We start from the raw sequence: 15556 nt of genomic DNA, 5'->3' as shown, positions 1-15556 counted from the left end.
GCGGTGGTGGTTGTCCATCAGTGTGGATGTACTGAGTGCCACTGAACTGTACACTCAAAAGCGATTAAAATGGTAAATGCCGTGTGATTTTGCTATAATAAAAAATTACGTCCCAAATTATGTTTGCTAATATTTTATTTAGGACAAAAGTAAGTGTGTGTGTGTGTGTGTGCGTGCGTGTGCGCATGTGTGTGTGTGTTTCAGCCGAAGCTGTTTCTCTGAGGGCTTTGACGGCCCCTTCCCCACGCCTGGCCTGGCAGCAGGTGTTCCAGGTGACAGGCAGCCCTGAGGTTTTCCATAGGACAGGCAGGTCCAGAGGGGAGTTGCAGGCACCCTCTGACCTTTTGGATGAGGGCTCCGTGACCTCAGGAGGGCGGCTGAATGCTGGAGCTTGGTTTTCATGTTTTGAAACTGATTCAGTGAGACGCCCAGGACCCCAAGTGCCGACGGGCCCATGATGTCTGTTGTCCCCCTCCGCCTCCCCATCGTGACTTCTTGAGACACTCCGTTGATGACTGGCGTTTCCCCCTCCTGCTTTCTGGGAAGGATAGGGGGAAAGTGAGCAGTCGTCACTGAGTGGGAAGCCCGTGACGGCAGGTGTAGGCGTCTTCCGGACGTGGAGGTGTTTGCGCTTCTCCGTGACATGAACTGTGAACGGTTTCAGAATTGTAAACAGAACCGTTCGGCTACTGGGCTGTGAGCGTGGGAATGCAGTTCTGATCGGACCACGGTGAAGTTGTCGTTTCTCTCGACTGCCGGACTCCCCACTGGTTCCCCGACCCCGAGACTTTGCTTCACCTCTGGTTCACTTGTCGCCGTGGCTGATCGAGAGGAGCACACGTGCTCGTGTGGACTGTCCTCTGCGTTTCTGACGCCCTGATCGACGCTTCAGCAGCTCCCAGCCCCCTGCAGTCTTCCGGTCCGCGTCCTTCCCTGCTTGGTCTGGGTCACATGCTCGGTCTCTCGACTTCCCTGTTTGTCTGTTCCAGGCGTCTGGACATTGACGACACTCCTCTGATGGGGAGGGACCATTCCTGCTGACTGGTCTCCGTCCTCTGACCGAGGCTGTTCCCTGTGGGGACCGGAGAGTCCCGTTAAGATGGAACTTGTGCTGGTCAGGCAGCGGGCATCAGAGTCATGCAAGAGGATTGCCTCCCTGCCAGGGACCCCAGAAACCCCAGGTGGTGGGGAATGGCCCCGGGAGCATGGTTTTGAAGCTGCGCCCTGATGCTGCTGTGAATCAGTTTGAGAATCTATTGTACTTCTCAGGTCAAGTGTCACACGACTGAACCTCACACTTGAGAATCTTCGGTTTAATCAGGCTGATGTCACGTGGGTTTAAGGAAATTTAATTAGCTAACATTTATTTAAAATCGCATAGTCTTCATTAATTGCCGCTTTTTCTGGCAAAACAGGATTTGTCTTTTTAAACCTCATCGCTTTTTCATACTTAATATTCCTAGATTGATTCCCTCCAGAAACAAAATATCAACTGAAGACGTCACAGCTTGTGTCCTTTCTGCTGTTGGTTTTCAGAATGATTCTTAATTCTGATACTCGTAGATTTTTAACTAATTCACGTCACCGTTTTCCATTTACCTGCCTTCATGTGTCTCTGGCATTCCTGAGCTATTTAGTCATTTCAAGGAATTCTGTGTGTGCTTCTTTTTTGCACCCTCCACCCTTTGGTGTTCTTTTACTCTTTAAAGATAATGAGTTAATTGCGTACAGATGCTGTGTGTGCGTGGCTCCTCAGTACAAAGTTTCGGAGCCCCCCAGCCCGGGCTCAGTATGGCTCCAGTGCATCTCAGGAAGCGGGGATGCGGGTGGTCCTGCCTGCGTCCTGGAGCATGTGGTGGTACCTGATTGATTCCCAAGAGGGGATGTCAGAGACACGAGAGGGACACAGCTTACAGAAAAACCGGATTATTCACCTGAGGTGTTTTTATTTAAGTTGACATTTTAAAGTTTCTCATTTTGTAGGAGAGGTACTTTTATGAAAGCTTGGAGGCTCGCTGTTGGGGCCTTGGAGTTGGACACAGGCAGTGAGTGTGTGAGTTGACTACAGGTAACACAGCTAGTTATCCAGACTAGAAGGCAGAGAAGTGGTGAGGCTGATGAGGGTCAAGCGAGAGGAGAAAGACTCGAAACGGAGTAGACAGAGCAGGGTGGAGGTGCCGGACGCGATGTGGGCGTGCAGGGCAGCCGAGACCCCACTCATCTTTAGCCACCAGTCAGGACAGGCGTCCTTCTCTCCCCTCCAGCCACCCGCCTCCCAGGGTGGTACCAGCCAGGGGGAGGGAGACCCCGGTGATGCTGTTGAGAAGGCGGGAGGCTCGCAGACCCGGTGCTGCGCACTCAGCGCTCAGGCGTGTTCATCTGTAACGTGTGTCCCGACTGTGCTGGGTGCCCTCCTGCTCCGAAGAGTCAGTTCTTACGGCCCAGAGCTGGCGAGGGCCCAGGGGGCTCAGCTTGGGCCGGGGGCACACTGAGTTGGGACCAGGAAGCGCAGCCCAAGCTTTCTCACGATGGGCGTTGGGTTCACAGGTGCTCAGATTGTTCCTGATGGACCAGTCACGTTGCAGCAAGCCTTCGAGCAGCACCTGCTGTGCGTCAGTGTCCCCCGTGAAGACCGCCCAGAGCCAGCCTGTGAACCGTAAATCCGGAGAGCCCAGTGGGCCGGGACTGTGAGGGGAGGCGCTGGAGGAGAGCCGTGTACAGTGGTTGATAAAGGGCTCCTTGCGCGTGTTGTGGAAGCCAGCGGTGAGAAGGCTCACAGCCTGTCTACCTTTAGTTCATGTCCGCTGGAAAAGTTTTCTCTCAATGAACTGAGCATGCAGATTACGTGATCGGAATAAAATGATAGGCTTTTACATTGTTGAATAGGACTGGGTTCAGTGAGAGTGTAGCTAACAGTGCTTTGAAAAGTCAGACTCGGTAAAGGAGGGCTGAGGCTTCTGTCGACTCTGTTGCCGGCTCTCTGGCTTTAGATCACAGAGGGATGGCCGCGACTGTCCAGGACGCCCAGGCCCTCCTCTTCAGGCCCTCTTCTTCTTCCGGCCGTCTGGGCCGCCTCGCCTCCCGTCTGCGCACCGGGTCAGCCTTTGCCCGTAGCATGGACGCAGCCTCCAGGCAGATGGCTGGTGAGTCGGCGGGCTCACTGTGTCCACCTCGGTCCTCGCTGCCCGAAGTCCGCTGTCTAAACCGGTCGTGTGGTGGGTTTTGTTCCGTTTTCTGGGTCTCATGGGCCAGTGAGGAAATCCAGAGACCGATTCTCTTATGGTTGGAGCACATTTCATTTTAGAAATACACTTTCTGAAGCAGTGAATTTTAACAGGTCAACAGTACCTGTTTGAGGGTATCTCTTTTGCTCTTAGGATGTTTTAAAATAAAACTTTTTTCAGGGGCAACACTAAAGCGTGGGTTTTCCTGGCTGGACTTCACGCCAGTGCCTCCTAGGAAAGCGGCTGGTGGTCTCGGCACCCGCCCCCCCCAGGAGCTGTTGGCTCCTGCATCTCCGTCAGTCGGGGCTCAGGTCTGAGGCAGGCCGCGTGTCGCACGGTCTATGCCGTGGGAGCAGCTTTGCCCGGGTCTCGGCGTCTGCCTCTTCACTGAGTCCTGAGCCTCGGCTTCTGCTCTGCGGTGCGGCTTTCCGGTCCCCGCTTGTCCTGATGCCGGGTGGCCCTCAGACCCTCCCCTCGGAGCGGAGGGGGCTGGGCTGAGGTGTCAGGGTTCCCTCCGCTTGTTTGTTCGGTCAGCGGTGACCACGTGTTCTGAGCACTGGGGGCGCATCAGTGGGCTCGATAGAGGGGACCCTGCCCTTAGGAGCTTGGCGGCATCCAGCCACGATTTGTTAGTAAGAGTCAGATGAGACAGAGCTGGGGTGAGGACTGAAAACACCAGAATGGGCCGGCACATGGATGGTGCCAGGAGGGGCCATGGACGTGGGTCCAAGAGGAGGCGGCGGTGCAGCTGCTGTTGAGATAAGCAGAAGAAAGCAGCTGTCAGAACTCCAGGCCCAGAACGTTCCAGGCAGAGGGAAGAGCGAGTCCAGAGGCCCCAGGGGAGCACGGGCCGGGCACAGATGTCAAGAGGGAGGTGGCCCCGGGCTGGCGCCTGTGCGCCCAAGGTCAGCCCTGCTGTGAGCACTTCTCCACCCAAAGAGGGCCCAGCCACGAGGGCCCTGGGGTGGGCAGCAGAGGGTCCCTGGGGTGGAGGGCGCTCAAGCCCCTGGCAAGATTGCAGGGCCCGTGATGTCCGCCGAGAGCCAGCACGGTGTCAACAGGGAGGTGAAGGCCAGTTCAGCAGGGCTGGTCACACGAGCCAGCAGGAGTCCACGTCTGAACATGCAGAACCACGGAGAGCTCCGTGGGACCTGCCGCCTCAGAGGCGCAGAGCTTGCTGCCAAGCTCGCGTGTCCAGGCTGGTGGACCTGTAGCCTGAAAGTCCCGCCTCTGTGGACGGGGGTCTCCGGGGGGCCCTTGGAGACGTGAGGAGCAGGGTGGGGTGGGCAGGCCGGCCCTGCGCCAGTTAACAGCTCGGGTCCTGACAGCCTGGCTGCTGTGCCCCCTGCACGGGTGAGCCGCGGGCGTCCGCCCCTCTGGGCGGTGTGGCGCCCGCGCCGTCCACTCGCCTCCCTTCCGTCAGCTCGTCCCCAGCACTCACACCCCTTAACACTGCACTGTAACAAGTGCAGGATAGGCTGAAGGTTAAAGCAGAAGGGTACCTGACGGCTTCCTCGGTAAGACCCCAGCAGTGCCCCCTCGCTAGTGACCGCTGGTCAAACGCTCTCCCGTTAGAAATACTCGGCTTCTGAGTGCGTCAGCAGCTGACCCTGCAGGTTCACCGGCACATTGGAAGGCACAGCACAGCCCCGGGTATGCGCTGCGGCTTCAGTGGTAACATCCGAGGGTCGCTGGTGAAAAGCACTACAGACCATCCGTTCAGGGGACTGCTGAGCAGCCTCGGAAAAGCGCAGGGAGGCTGAGCTGAGGATGGACGCCGGCGCCTGAGATGCCGTCGGGTGCGGGCGAGCGAGGCAGGGCGCTGGGGCTCGTGCGTCACTGCGGGTCTGTCCGTGGCAGATGGGAAGGCGGCGCTCGTGTGGCATTTGCTGCTGTGTGTGGAGCCTGTCCCCGAGGAGACCTGGAAACCAGACTCCACGACTGGGGTGGTGATGGGTCCCAGGCTGGCGGCGGGGCCTTTCACCACACGCTTTTTATTCCTGTACTGTATGCGTATTACCGCTCCCAGATTTTCCCTAGAGTGAATCTGTTTTTAACTGCAGAAATCTCCAGTCCCAGCAGCTGAATGAGAGTCTGCCTGTTTCAGCAGGGAGATGATCTGACTTCTGAGCGTCCACTCACCAATCCTCCAGCGGCTCCAGCTTCCTTTCACGTTACAGGAAATATCTGACTCGAGATTCATGTTCTTCTCAGAGAACCTCTCACTGGTCGAGTTAGCAAAGCCTCACCCAGCTGTCTTAGGTTTCTTTCCCTTCCTTCCTCCGCCCAAGGCTCTGCACATTTATTACCAGGGTAGATGATACTCAGACAGTTCACACCAGTAGGAAGATAACTGCTTGCCTTAACGCTTGAACTCTTGTTTCAGAAGTTACCCCTTTTGCTGCGCTGGGTCTTGGTTGCAGTGTGTGGGCTCTCGTTCCCTGACCAGGGATCGAACCTGGGCGCCCTGCACTGGGAGTGAGGAGTCTAAGCGGGGCGGGCCTTCTGGGTGGCAGGAAGGGGACGCTGTCTCCAGCTGTCTAGGAGGCTCTTTGAAAACGCAGCGGAACCAGGACTGTGGACAGAGGCCCAGACCTCCCGTGGAAGAGCCCCAGGCGGCGCGGAGGCCGTGGGCCTGCAGAAGCCGGGGGCTGCTTCACACGTCTGTCTGAATGGACCCTCACCCGGAAGCAGTCTCGGCTCAGTGCCAGACGGCCTTGGCTCTAGTAATATTTCTTTGAATCCGTTTCCTTTTTTCTTTCAACTTCTCGCGCCCAGGACATGTCCTCTGTTCTCGTTGAGTTCCGTTCCTCGAAAGACAAGTCCTGCAGCTTCCCCCCAGCTTGTTCCTACCCATCTTTCTTTGTTAGGAGGGAAGGCTGAGGGCAAGCTCCTTCCTGTCAGACGTGCGAGGACAGCAGGCCCCTTTGAAAGCAGGCTCTGCAGAGGTTCTGGTCTCTGACCTTCTGGGACTGTCGGTCAGCCCTGGGTCGAGGGCAGGCTGGGGGTGGGTGCTCACCGCTGTGCTCCTGGGCTCCCACAGGCACCTCCCCGTTCATGGATGCGCTGACGGCCAACGGGACCACCACCCTGCAGACGTCAGTCACGGGTGTGACGGCCGGGAAGAGGAAGTTCATCGAGGACAGGCGAGACCAGCCTTTTGACAAGCGGCTGCGCTTCAGCGTGCGGCAGACAGAGAGTGCCTACAGGTACCGGGACATCGTGGTCCGGAAGCAGGACGGCTTCACCCACATCCTGCTGTCCACCAAGTCGTCCGAGAACAACTCGCTCAACCCGGAGGTGAGCGCTGCTGCGGGGGCTGTGGGGCCGCCGTCTCCGGGCCCGCAGGCCAAGCCCCCGTTCCCCTGGGCACTCGACCCCGCCCGCCCGCCCCAGGCCGGGTCCAGCTACGAGCAGGGAGGGCAGGGTGCCCCAAGCCCCTGCCTCCTGGCCAAGAGCCCCCCCGTCCGCCCGGGTCAGGGGGTGGGCCTCCCTGAAATCACATGTGAGGTGTGTGCTCCCGCCCCCACCTTGAGCTCCCAGAGCTCTCGGTTCAGGTGAGGTTAAGGCCCCCCGGGGTCCAGCCCTCCAGAAACTCACCCCACCTTCCTTCCCGTCAGCCTCCAGCTCCACGTGGAATGGAGCTTCAGCTGCGATGATTCCTACACGGTTATTGCTGGTCGTTAAGTAGCTTCCAGGGAGTGAGGGAGACGGGTGCTCCCAGAGGCTCAAAAGCTTAGTTCTGTGACTTACCTAAAATCAGAGCTGTTTGAACCTGAGCTATTACATGCTTAAAATTGTAAGTTCTGATAGTTCGTTTCCCACTTGTGGATGGTAGGTCAGGCTTTCTCCAGGTGAAAGCTTGGGTGTTGGCCAGTGGTCAGGGGACACCAGGTCCAGGCTGGTCCCCAGAACCTCGTTAGAACGTTGGTGTTTGTAAATGCTTCGCAGGGACCATTTTAAATGGTTTGTGCCCACTGAAAATGCCTCCATGCTGTGCTTCCTCTTACTGCACTTGGGCACCAAACTTAGGGTTTCCGTCCCAAGAATGGGAGTCTGGTGTCAGAAAACAAAGCAGAAGGACCAAACCAGCAGCTGCTTTGAACTGGCTGCATGTGCCACCTGCTGTCCAAACGGTAGAAATGCCAAGAGGATAGAGCAGAGCTCGCCCGCACGGAGCCACGAGCACAGCGCTGCGTAGCGACTCAGATGCACGTCCCCCGAGTTACACTCCGTTCCCGATGGGCTCTGTGATGACACTCGGTCCCTACTGCTCCCCACCCCCGGCTTCAGAAAAGAAGGAAATTGGGAGCCATTCGGTAGACGGGGCAGCAGCGTCAGGCGGTGAACCCGGTCCCGGTGAATCAGGTTGGGACGGTGCCGTGAGGAGACGCTCTTGGGTGCCTTTCAGGTGATGAAGGAGCTGCAGAGCGCGCTGAGCACGGCCGCGGCCGACGACAGCAAGCTGGTGCTGCTCAGCGCCGTGGGCAGCGTCTTCTGCTGCGGCCTGGACTTCATCTACTTCATCCGGCGCCTGACGGACGACCGCAAGCGGGAGAGCGCCAGGATGGCCGAGGCCATCAGGTACGCACCCCTGTCCACGGGAGGGCTGGCTGAGCCGGACCCTGCTGCTGGGGGTCTCCTCCCCGGAAAATGGCCGAGGCCATCAGGTCGCACCCCTGTCCACGGGAGGGCCGGCTGAGCCGGACCCTGCTGCTGGGGGTCTCCTCCCCTGAGATGAGTGATGAGTCGGGTGAGGGGTCTCCTCCCTGGAAGATGGCCGAGGCCATTAGGTACGCACCCTGGTCCGCGAGGTCACCAGCGTGACCCAGACCCCATGATGGGTCTCCTCCCCTGAGACCCGCTGCTAGCAAGAGTTAATACATCTCTGTCTATTCTGTGGGCAGCTTGCCTCGAGCAGGTAACCGATGTCAAGGCTGGCTCGAGCCCAGCACGTGTTGGAGGGGGGTGGGGTCTGGGGGGAGAGCCCGGGGTAGCACATGGCTGGAGTGTCCACCATGCGTTCAGGGCTTGCAGCCCTGGAGTACAGACGCCCTCTCCTTTATGTGATAACTTACATTTGGTCAACTCCGGAATCAGTCAACTAGGCTTTACGACACGCTAGTTCTGTAACGTCACACAAGAAGAGTCCAACTCAATGGACATGAGTTTGAGTGAACTCTGGGAGTTGGGGATGGACAGGGAGGCCTGGAGTGCTGCAGCCCATGGGGTCACAGAGAGTCAGACACGACTGAGCGACTGGACTGAATGTTCTTTTTAAGATGCAAACACTTTTGCCTCAGGTGGTAGCTGCATGTTTTCCGTAAGATCACAGTGAATTTCCACCTGACGGTGTGATTTGGGAGCTGGTTTGTCTACCTCAGTTCCAGCCCCCGGCCCCGCCCGTACACGGCTCCCTGAGGCACCCCCTGCGCCTCCCGTGCCCCACCCCAGACGGGGTTGCCCTTGACCATGGCACAGGCTTGTATTATTGGGATCAGACAGAGCCAAGGAAGAAAAATCAGCACCATCTCGTGTGTTGAACCCCAGGTGCTTTAAATGCTTGTTTTCTTCAGCGACCCATTCCATTTCTGAGACTCCAGCATGCCCCACAAAAAGCTGGATTGGTCTTGTAGGGAAATGCCAAATCTTGCTTTAGGAAAATCCACTCAGTTTTTGTCTGCATGGTGTGTTTTGTCGGTGTGAAGTGAAGGTGCTCAGTTGTGTCCGACTCTTTGTGACCCCATGGACCGTAGCCCACCAGGCTTCTCAGTCCATGGAATTTTCCATGGCAAGATTACTGGAGTGGGTTGCCATTTCCTTCTCCAGCGGCTCTTCCCAACCCAGGGATCGAACCCGGGTTCCCCGCGCGGCAAGCAGACGCTTTACTGTCTGAGCCCCCAGCTCGGTGTGAAGTCCTATTGATGCCAGTCGACTTACCCTTTACCTTGGCTCATCTGCACTGAAATTCTTGCTTTGTGTGTGAAGTTGGTTTATACGCGCAAAGCTGTTACTGGGCATATTTCTTATTTGTTTGGTTCTGTGGTGTCCTGCCTCAAATTCCTTAAATCTTTGGGTAGAGAACAGCACCACCGTGAGTTTTGAAAAGGAAGGTAGGAAATAGGAACAGGCATAGACTGTGAGCTTCTCACGTTTCTGTAGGGCTAACCCTGGCTGGGATTTTTGGTGGTAACCAGTTTGCAGATTAACTGTGATAAAAATATTCAGCATACGAGTGATAAAGTTATTAGCGATCAATTTATAGCGTTAGGCTCTTGGAGTCCGGGGGACCAGGAGGAGCCGAGGCTTGAGGAGGGAGCAGAGCCCGTGAGGAAACGAGCCCTTGACCCTGACCTTGTCGCCTTCAGTCCCGGCCCAGACGCACTGGTGCAGGGGAGCTCGGCTGAGAGAGGCAGGAAACCGGCCCTGGATAGCTCAGTTCCCGTTTCCCCAAAGCATTTCTGAGGCTTACCGTTTGTAGGTGGTTTTTTAACTTTTTGGTGAGGTCTGTGGGATGGCAAATATTCTCCAAAAGAATGGATAGAATTTTGATTTTGTTGAATGGTCTTTTTAAGCTTTAAAGGTCTTCCCTATAGCTCAAACGGTAAAGAATCTGCCTGCAATGCAGGAGACCCAGGTTCGATCTCTGGGTCGGGGAGATCCTCTGGAGAAGGGAACGGCAATCCAGAGTATTCATGCCTGGAAAATTCCATGGACCATGGAGCCTGGTAGGCTACAGTCCATGGGGTCTCAAAGAGCGACTTCACTTTCACTAAAAAGTGAACTTTGTGGCAAATATAATCTCTCTCCTTCCCACTGTTCCCAGCATAGCCTTTCACTCAATTGAGAGGAAGCTGACGTTTAAATTCAGTGTGTTGTATGGGATGCATCTGAGTGCGCATGCAGTTTTAAGGTTTAAAATACGCTTGCTTTACGCCCCCAAAGCAGCAGGCAGATGGTCCGAGCGTCCAGGGCCCAGAGGCAGCTCCCACCTCTGGCAGCGTGGGGCTGAGCCCTCCTGTTTCTACTGGACAGAAAAGCAGTTGTGTGAACTTCTGTCTGGCAGCTTTCGTTTGTTTCTAACATGAAACGGATTTCTCTGCGGACTGTGCTCCCTCTGGCATCTCCGAGTCCTTAGCACGAGAAGAGGCAATGGTGTCCATTCCCGGGCAAGCTGGTCCACTCATGCTGCTCCTGGGAGGAGCCCCGGGTGCAGAGCAGGCTATCATCTCGAGCAAGAGAAAAAGAAAACTCATCTTCTTAGGGGGAAAAGTTCAGCTCCAAACATTTCTCCGAACATACAACACGAGAAGGATTAGTGCTGCGTGGAGAGTAATCCCTTCCCTTAACCATTTCTCTGTCAGTCACTGAGTCGTGTCCGACTCTTTGAGACCCCATGAATCACAGCACGCCAGGCCTCCCAGTCCATCACCAACTCCCGGAGTTTACCCAAACTCATGTCCATCGAGTCGGTGATGCCATCCAGCCATCTCATCCTCTGTCGTCCCCTTCTCCTCCTGCCCTCAATCTTCCCCAGCATTAGGGTCTTTTCCAATGAGTCGGCCCTTTTCATCAGGTGGCCAAAGTACTGGAGTTTCCACTTCAGCATCAGTCCTTCCAGTGAATATTCAGGACTGATCTCCTTTAGGATGGGCTGGTCGGATCTCCTTGCAGTCCAAGATTCTACCATTGCTCTCTAGAATCTTTATTGTTACACTGGTTTGATCCCCTCTTTCTTGTGAAGCTACCGTCCCTGTCTGTGGCTTCCAGTCGTGAGTACTGGAACCGTCTCCACTTTGCCCGCATTCATAGGAGCAGCTGAATGCAGGGCCACTTGGGGAAGATGTCTGGTTTAAGTCAGGGTTACAGTTTGGCAGTTACTTTGTTGACAGTCGTCTGTAACTGAGCATAGACGATGCATTTCCGTCACGGGTTGTTGATCTAGAATCCTCAGAAGGTGGCAGAACTGAATAGCTTCATGGAGATGGTCTGGGATTATTTCAAGGACCTATCTTAGAGGTTATCTGGCTCTCTTTGTGTCCTTGAATCCCAGGGTGATCATCATGACAGGACCCCATGCTCTCATTCATCAGCGTGAGTTAATTCTCAAGCCCCCCAACCTCCAGGGACCCTGAGTGGGCTGAGGGCTGACTCCAGAGGCCTTGGAGAACAGTCCCCCGAGTTGTGCAGCTGCCAAACACTGAGGGCCCCTCTCCCCACTGTATACACACCCACCCACCCCGCCACACCTCATCCTGCCAGAAATCCATGGCCCCTCATGTCTGTGTCTGCGGAGGAGGGGAGACTGCACGCTAAGTCGTGACTTTCAGAGCCCATCTGAACAGACTAAATTGCTGAATTGTAGGGAGTAGCACCCAGACTGAGGATCTGGAATTCTGTCCTTCTGAGCTAGAGCTCAGACAGCCTTGAAAGATTATCTTGTATTCATTTCCAGTGTGTTTATCCTTCCCTTCACTGTGTTCAGTCTTCACAAGACGCAGCCTCTGAATGCAGTTAAGATTCCGGCCCTAAACTGAAGAGCAGCCCAGCTTTCCAGAGGCCAGTGGCGTTGTCTGGGCCTATGAGACCCCTCACCCCGTGTGTGAGGGAACCTAGGCCCCCTGGGAGGCCTGCTCAATGGTTGTCGCGAGTGGCGGGAGGTGCTGTGCAGACGTGTGTCAGGCTGGGGGATGCTCTGTTGGGTCTTAGACCAGCCGCTGAGCATCTCGTCTCTGTGTCTGAATCACTCCGTCCGGTCCATATAAACTCAGGAATGCCTGTGTTTTCAGTTTATCAGTGAGCTGTCTGAAGTCACAGACCAAGTCCAGACTCAGGCCCTGAGGCTCCTGCCCGATCCCAGGCTGTCCTGTGTGGCCCCGCACCCTCTTTCCTGAGGGAGAGCTGCTGGACTGGTTTGCAGCCTTTCAGGTTTCCTGGGCTCCCCCCTGTCATCAGGGGAAGACAGGGTTCCTGGAGCCCAAGCTGAGAGCGCCCTCTGCTGTGCCGCTCCCTGGGAATTCACGTGGGTCCTGTAGCGACAGCTGCCTGCCCAGCCTCTGGGACGCCGCTCAGCCTTTGCAGCACAGCGGTACAAGCCAGGGCCCTTTGCAGCCAGAAGGCCGTCAGAACCGCCAGTTACAGTCAACGCGCACGGCCTTGACGTCTTGATGTACCGAATTCCATACAAGTAGATTTCTTTCTGTTGCCCACATTTGCAGTGTTTTGAGTAATCCCCCCTTTGCCTTCTGTTTTAGAAACTTTGTGAACACCTTCATTCAGTTCAAGAAACCTATTATCGTAGCCGTGAATGGCCCGGCCATTGGGCTAGGAGCATCCATCCTGCCTCTCTGTGACGTGGTCTGGGCCAATGAAAAGGCGTGGTTCCAGACGCCCTACACCACCTTCGGGCAGAGTCCAGACGGCTGTTCCACCGTGATGTTCCCCAGGATCATGGGAGGAGCATCTGTGAGTACCTCTTGTCAACGCGGCGTCCTGGGAACCGTCCTTGGTTGCTGCTTCTCTTAACCGTGTACAGGTGTCCCTCTGGGCAGTTCCCATCGGACGCTCGTGTTGTCCAGCTCTTGTCCTCATTCGTGAACCCGTGGGAAGTTGTCATGCTCTGGTTCATAGCATGTTTATTGACACTGTTTGGCATCATTTCCTAGAGGCCCTCCTTCCACAAGGTGCCTCCATGTCTGCATAATTAACGCTGATCCTCCCCAGGAGTGAATACCTGGTCTGTAACCCAAACCACCGAGAGTTTGCAGTGGAAAGGGCCTTGACCTGATAGCCTGGCAGCTGCACTTCTGAGGGACGCCTCGGGCCGAGTTGCCAGGTGCTTCCGCACAGAATTGCTCTGCGTGACCCGCCGCACCAGGAGTCTGGGCTGTAGTTCTGTATCTCTGGAAAGGATGTGTTGCAGTCCTCGCTCCTGGAGCCAGGGCAGGAGGCGGAGGCAGGCAGGGGGCTACCAAAGCTGTGAGGCAGCCCCTGACCCCACGAGGAGCTCCGGGGCACCCGCCGTGGACCAGAGTGGCTGGTGGCTTTGTGTGTCATTGCTGAGCGCAGGCTCCAGCTTTGCCCTTTGACAGAGTCCCTGGGGGTCCAGGCAGCTGTCCTGATGGCTTCTGGCAGCTGGGCAGCCAGGGACGGGGACGGCCGCTCCTCTGGGTTCAGAACTCGCCTCCCCCTGCCTGGGAAAGACACAGAGGAGGCCTCAGGCAGGAAGCACCACCAGACGTTAAAATTAGTAGGTGAAAAAAGGGGCAGGAAATGGATGATCCATCTCCCCCTACCTGGCTGCCCCCTGCGGGCCTCGGGGGCCGTCCTGGTGAGGCAGGGGGATACTGGTTGTTGCCCTTGGCCGTGGGCAGCGAGGCTGGACAGGGAGGACTGCAGGGTTCCCGGGCACCCACCTCCCTGGGCAGTGGTCATGGATCTGAGGCCCGAGGGACCCGCCACGCCCAGAGCTGTGAGGAGAGACGTGTCCTCGGGAGGGGCAGCCACACCTGCCCCCTGGGTCCCAGCCTGTGGGGACCTGACCCCCATTGCCCCTGGAGGGTCTCTCTGCCTGGTGCCGCCCGAGACCCCACCCACGTGTCCAGCCGGAGGCCTCGCTGTGTCTGCTGCCCCTCGCGTGGTGGGTGCCCCCTGCCTCCCTGGCTCAGCTCCCTGCCCCCCTCTCCTAGGCCCGCCCCCAGAGCCGCATGTCTCTGCAGCTTCGGCTCTACAGCAGATAGACCTTGGATTTCTTGGTTAGTCTGTGTGGTTCTGCTCTACATGAACCTCTTAGATTCAGTAAGAGTCTCCGGCCAGTGGGCCACTCCCCACGGTGCTTGCTTCACCCTTGGGCACCATCTGAACTCAGAGTGGAGAGTTTCCAGGCTGGGTCTCCCTGCCACCTCTCCCCGCGGCTCACACGGCCTCTGCTCTTCTTCCTTCCAGGCTAATGAAATGCTGCTCAGCGGGCGGAAGCTAACGGCACAGGAGGCGTGCGGCAAAGGGCTGGTCTCCCAGGTGTTCTGGCCTGGGACCTTTACCCAGGAAGTCATGGTCCGCATCAAGGAGCTCGCCTCCTGCAACCCTGTCGTACGTCCAGCTCCTGTTCCGCCCTTTCTCTGCAGGGTGCACACAGAGCCAGACGCCGAGGCTGGGCCTCTGCACACAGCAGGAGCTAAGGGAGCGCAGTTAGACAGACGTAGGCACTGAGAAACGTCCCGTGGAGGTGTACAAAAAGCATTCTTGCTAAATTCTTTACCGTTTCCAAAGCCTTGCATTTCTGCACATTTTCTCCCCTCAGTGAACGTAGGTTTGTGTTTTGTTGGCATATATCCAGCACTTACTAAAGTGCATTTAGCAAATGACAGGGTGAAACGTTATTTCCTATTAACTGACACAGCTCCCTTGTAAACTGTCCCAGACATCACAACAACCCATTACAGAGAGTAAGTTCTGGTTAGAAGTTCCTTCGGTGGGCTTTCTCAGCAAGCCTCCCAGGAGTGGGCATCATTGCTGCCAGGGAAGGACCAGGGTGTGGAGAGCATGGCTGTCAAGAAATAGCTTAACAGCCCTTTGAAGTCAAGTTGGCCCTGTACCCACAGTGGGTGAAATGTGCGTCACACACTCACCAGGCCTGGCGCGCATTAGGAGAAGGCGTTTGGTCGTCCTCTTGCCAGGTGGCTCCTCGGGTCTAGTATCTGCTTCCAGAAGCGTAGGGGCCGCGAGGCGCCAGTGCTTGCAGCCACAGTCCCTGCTCACTTCCTGCTTGTCGTCTGGCACAGGTGCTCGAGGAATCCAAGGCCCTTGTGCGCTGCAACATGAGGCTGGAGCTGGAGCAGGCCAATGAGCGGGAGTGCGAGGTGCTGAAGAAGATCTGGGGCTCAGCGCAGGGCATGGACTCCATGCTGAAGTACCTGCAGAGGAAGATTGACGAGTTCTGACGGCCGGGCCGCCGCCCTCACGCCCGGGCCAGGCTCGCCCGGAGCGCCCGCTGGGAAGCAGGACTTGAGACAGCCAAGCTATTTATTGCCAAGGAGTTTTTAAGTACTGTAACTTTAAAATAAATAACTACAAAACTCCTTTGTCCAAACGTCATTCTTTTATACTTAATACACACACAAAGTGTAGAAGTATAAAGGTGAGCTCTGGGTTGCTCTTTGAGGCTCTAAATTTTGTTATCTTCAGCTAGTACTGTATAAAGCGTGTTTTCTTGGTTTGGGTGTCAGAAAAAATGTTTTCCTTTTTTTTCCTTCTAGAAGAAAAGAACGAGGTGTTAGCCAGCCTCGCCATTCCCCGCCCCAAATAGAAATATGGAAAGATACGAGATATGCCCT

The 15556-nt window shown here is 56.2% G+C and overlaps 1 protein-coding gene across 1 annotated transcript in view; it reads left to right on the top strand.

Annotated features, from left to right (window-relative positions):
- CDYL (chromodomain Y like) overlaps positions 1-15301 on the top strand; it is a 95648-nt gene extending 80347 nt beyond the window's left edge. The window contains exons 3-7 of the mRNA XM_027958623.3: positions 6268-6524; positions 7636-7808; positions 12479-12689; positions 14169-14312; positions 15005-15301. Of these exons, the coding sequence (XP_027814424.1) occupies positions 6268-6524; positions 7636-7808; positions 12479-12689; positions 14169-14312; positions 15005-15163 (944 nt within the window). The 3' untranslated portion in view covers positions 15164-15301. The remainder of the gene's footprint in view (positions 1-6267; positions 6525-7635; positions 7809-12478; positions 12690-14168; positions 14313-15004) is intronic.
- Positions 15302-15556: the final 255 nt, after the last annotated feature.

The sequence above is a fragment of the Ovis aries genome, chromosome 20 (assembly GCF_016772045.2).
Source record: "Ovis aries strain OAR_USU_Benz2616 breed Rambouillet chromosome 20, ARS-UI_Ramb_v3.0, whole genome shotgun sequence".
Lineage (NCBI taxonomy): Eukaryota > Metazoa > Chordata > Mammalia > Artiodactyla > Bovidae > Ovis > Ovis aries.
The sequence above is the reverse complement of the archived record's forward strand: the minus strand, read 5'-3'. Positions and strand labels throughout refer to the sequence as shown.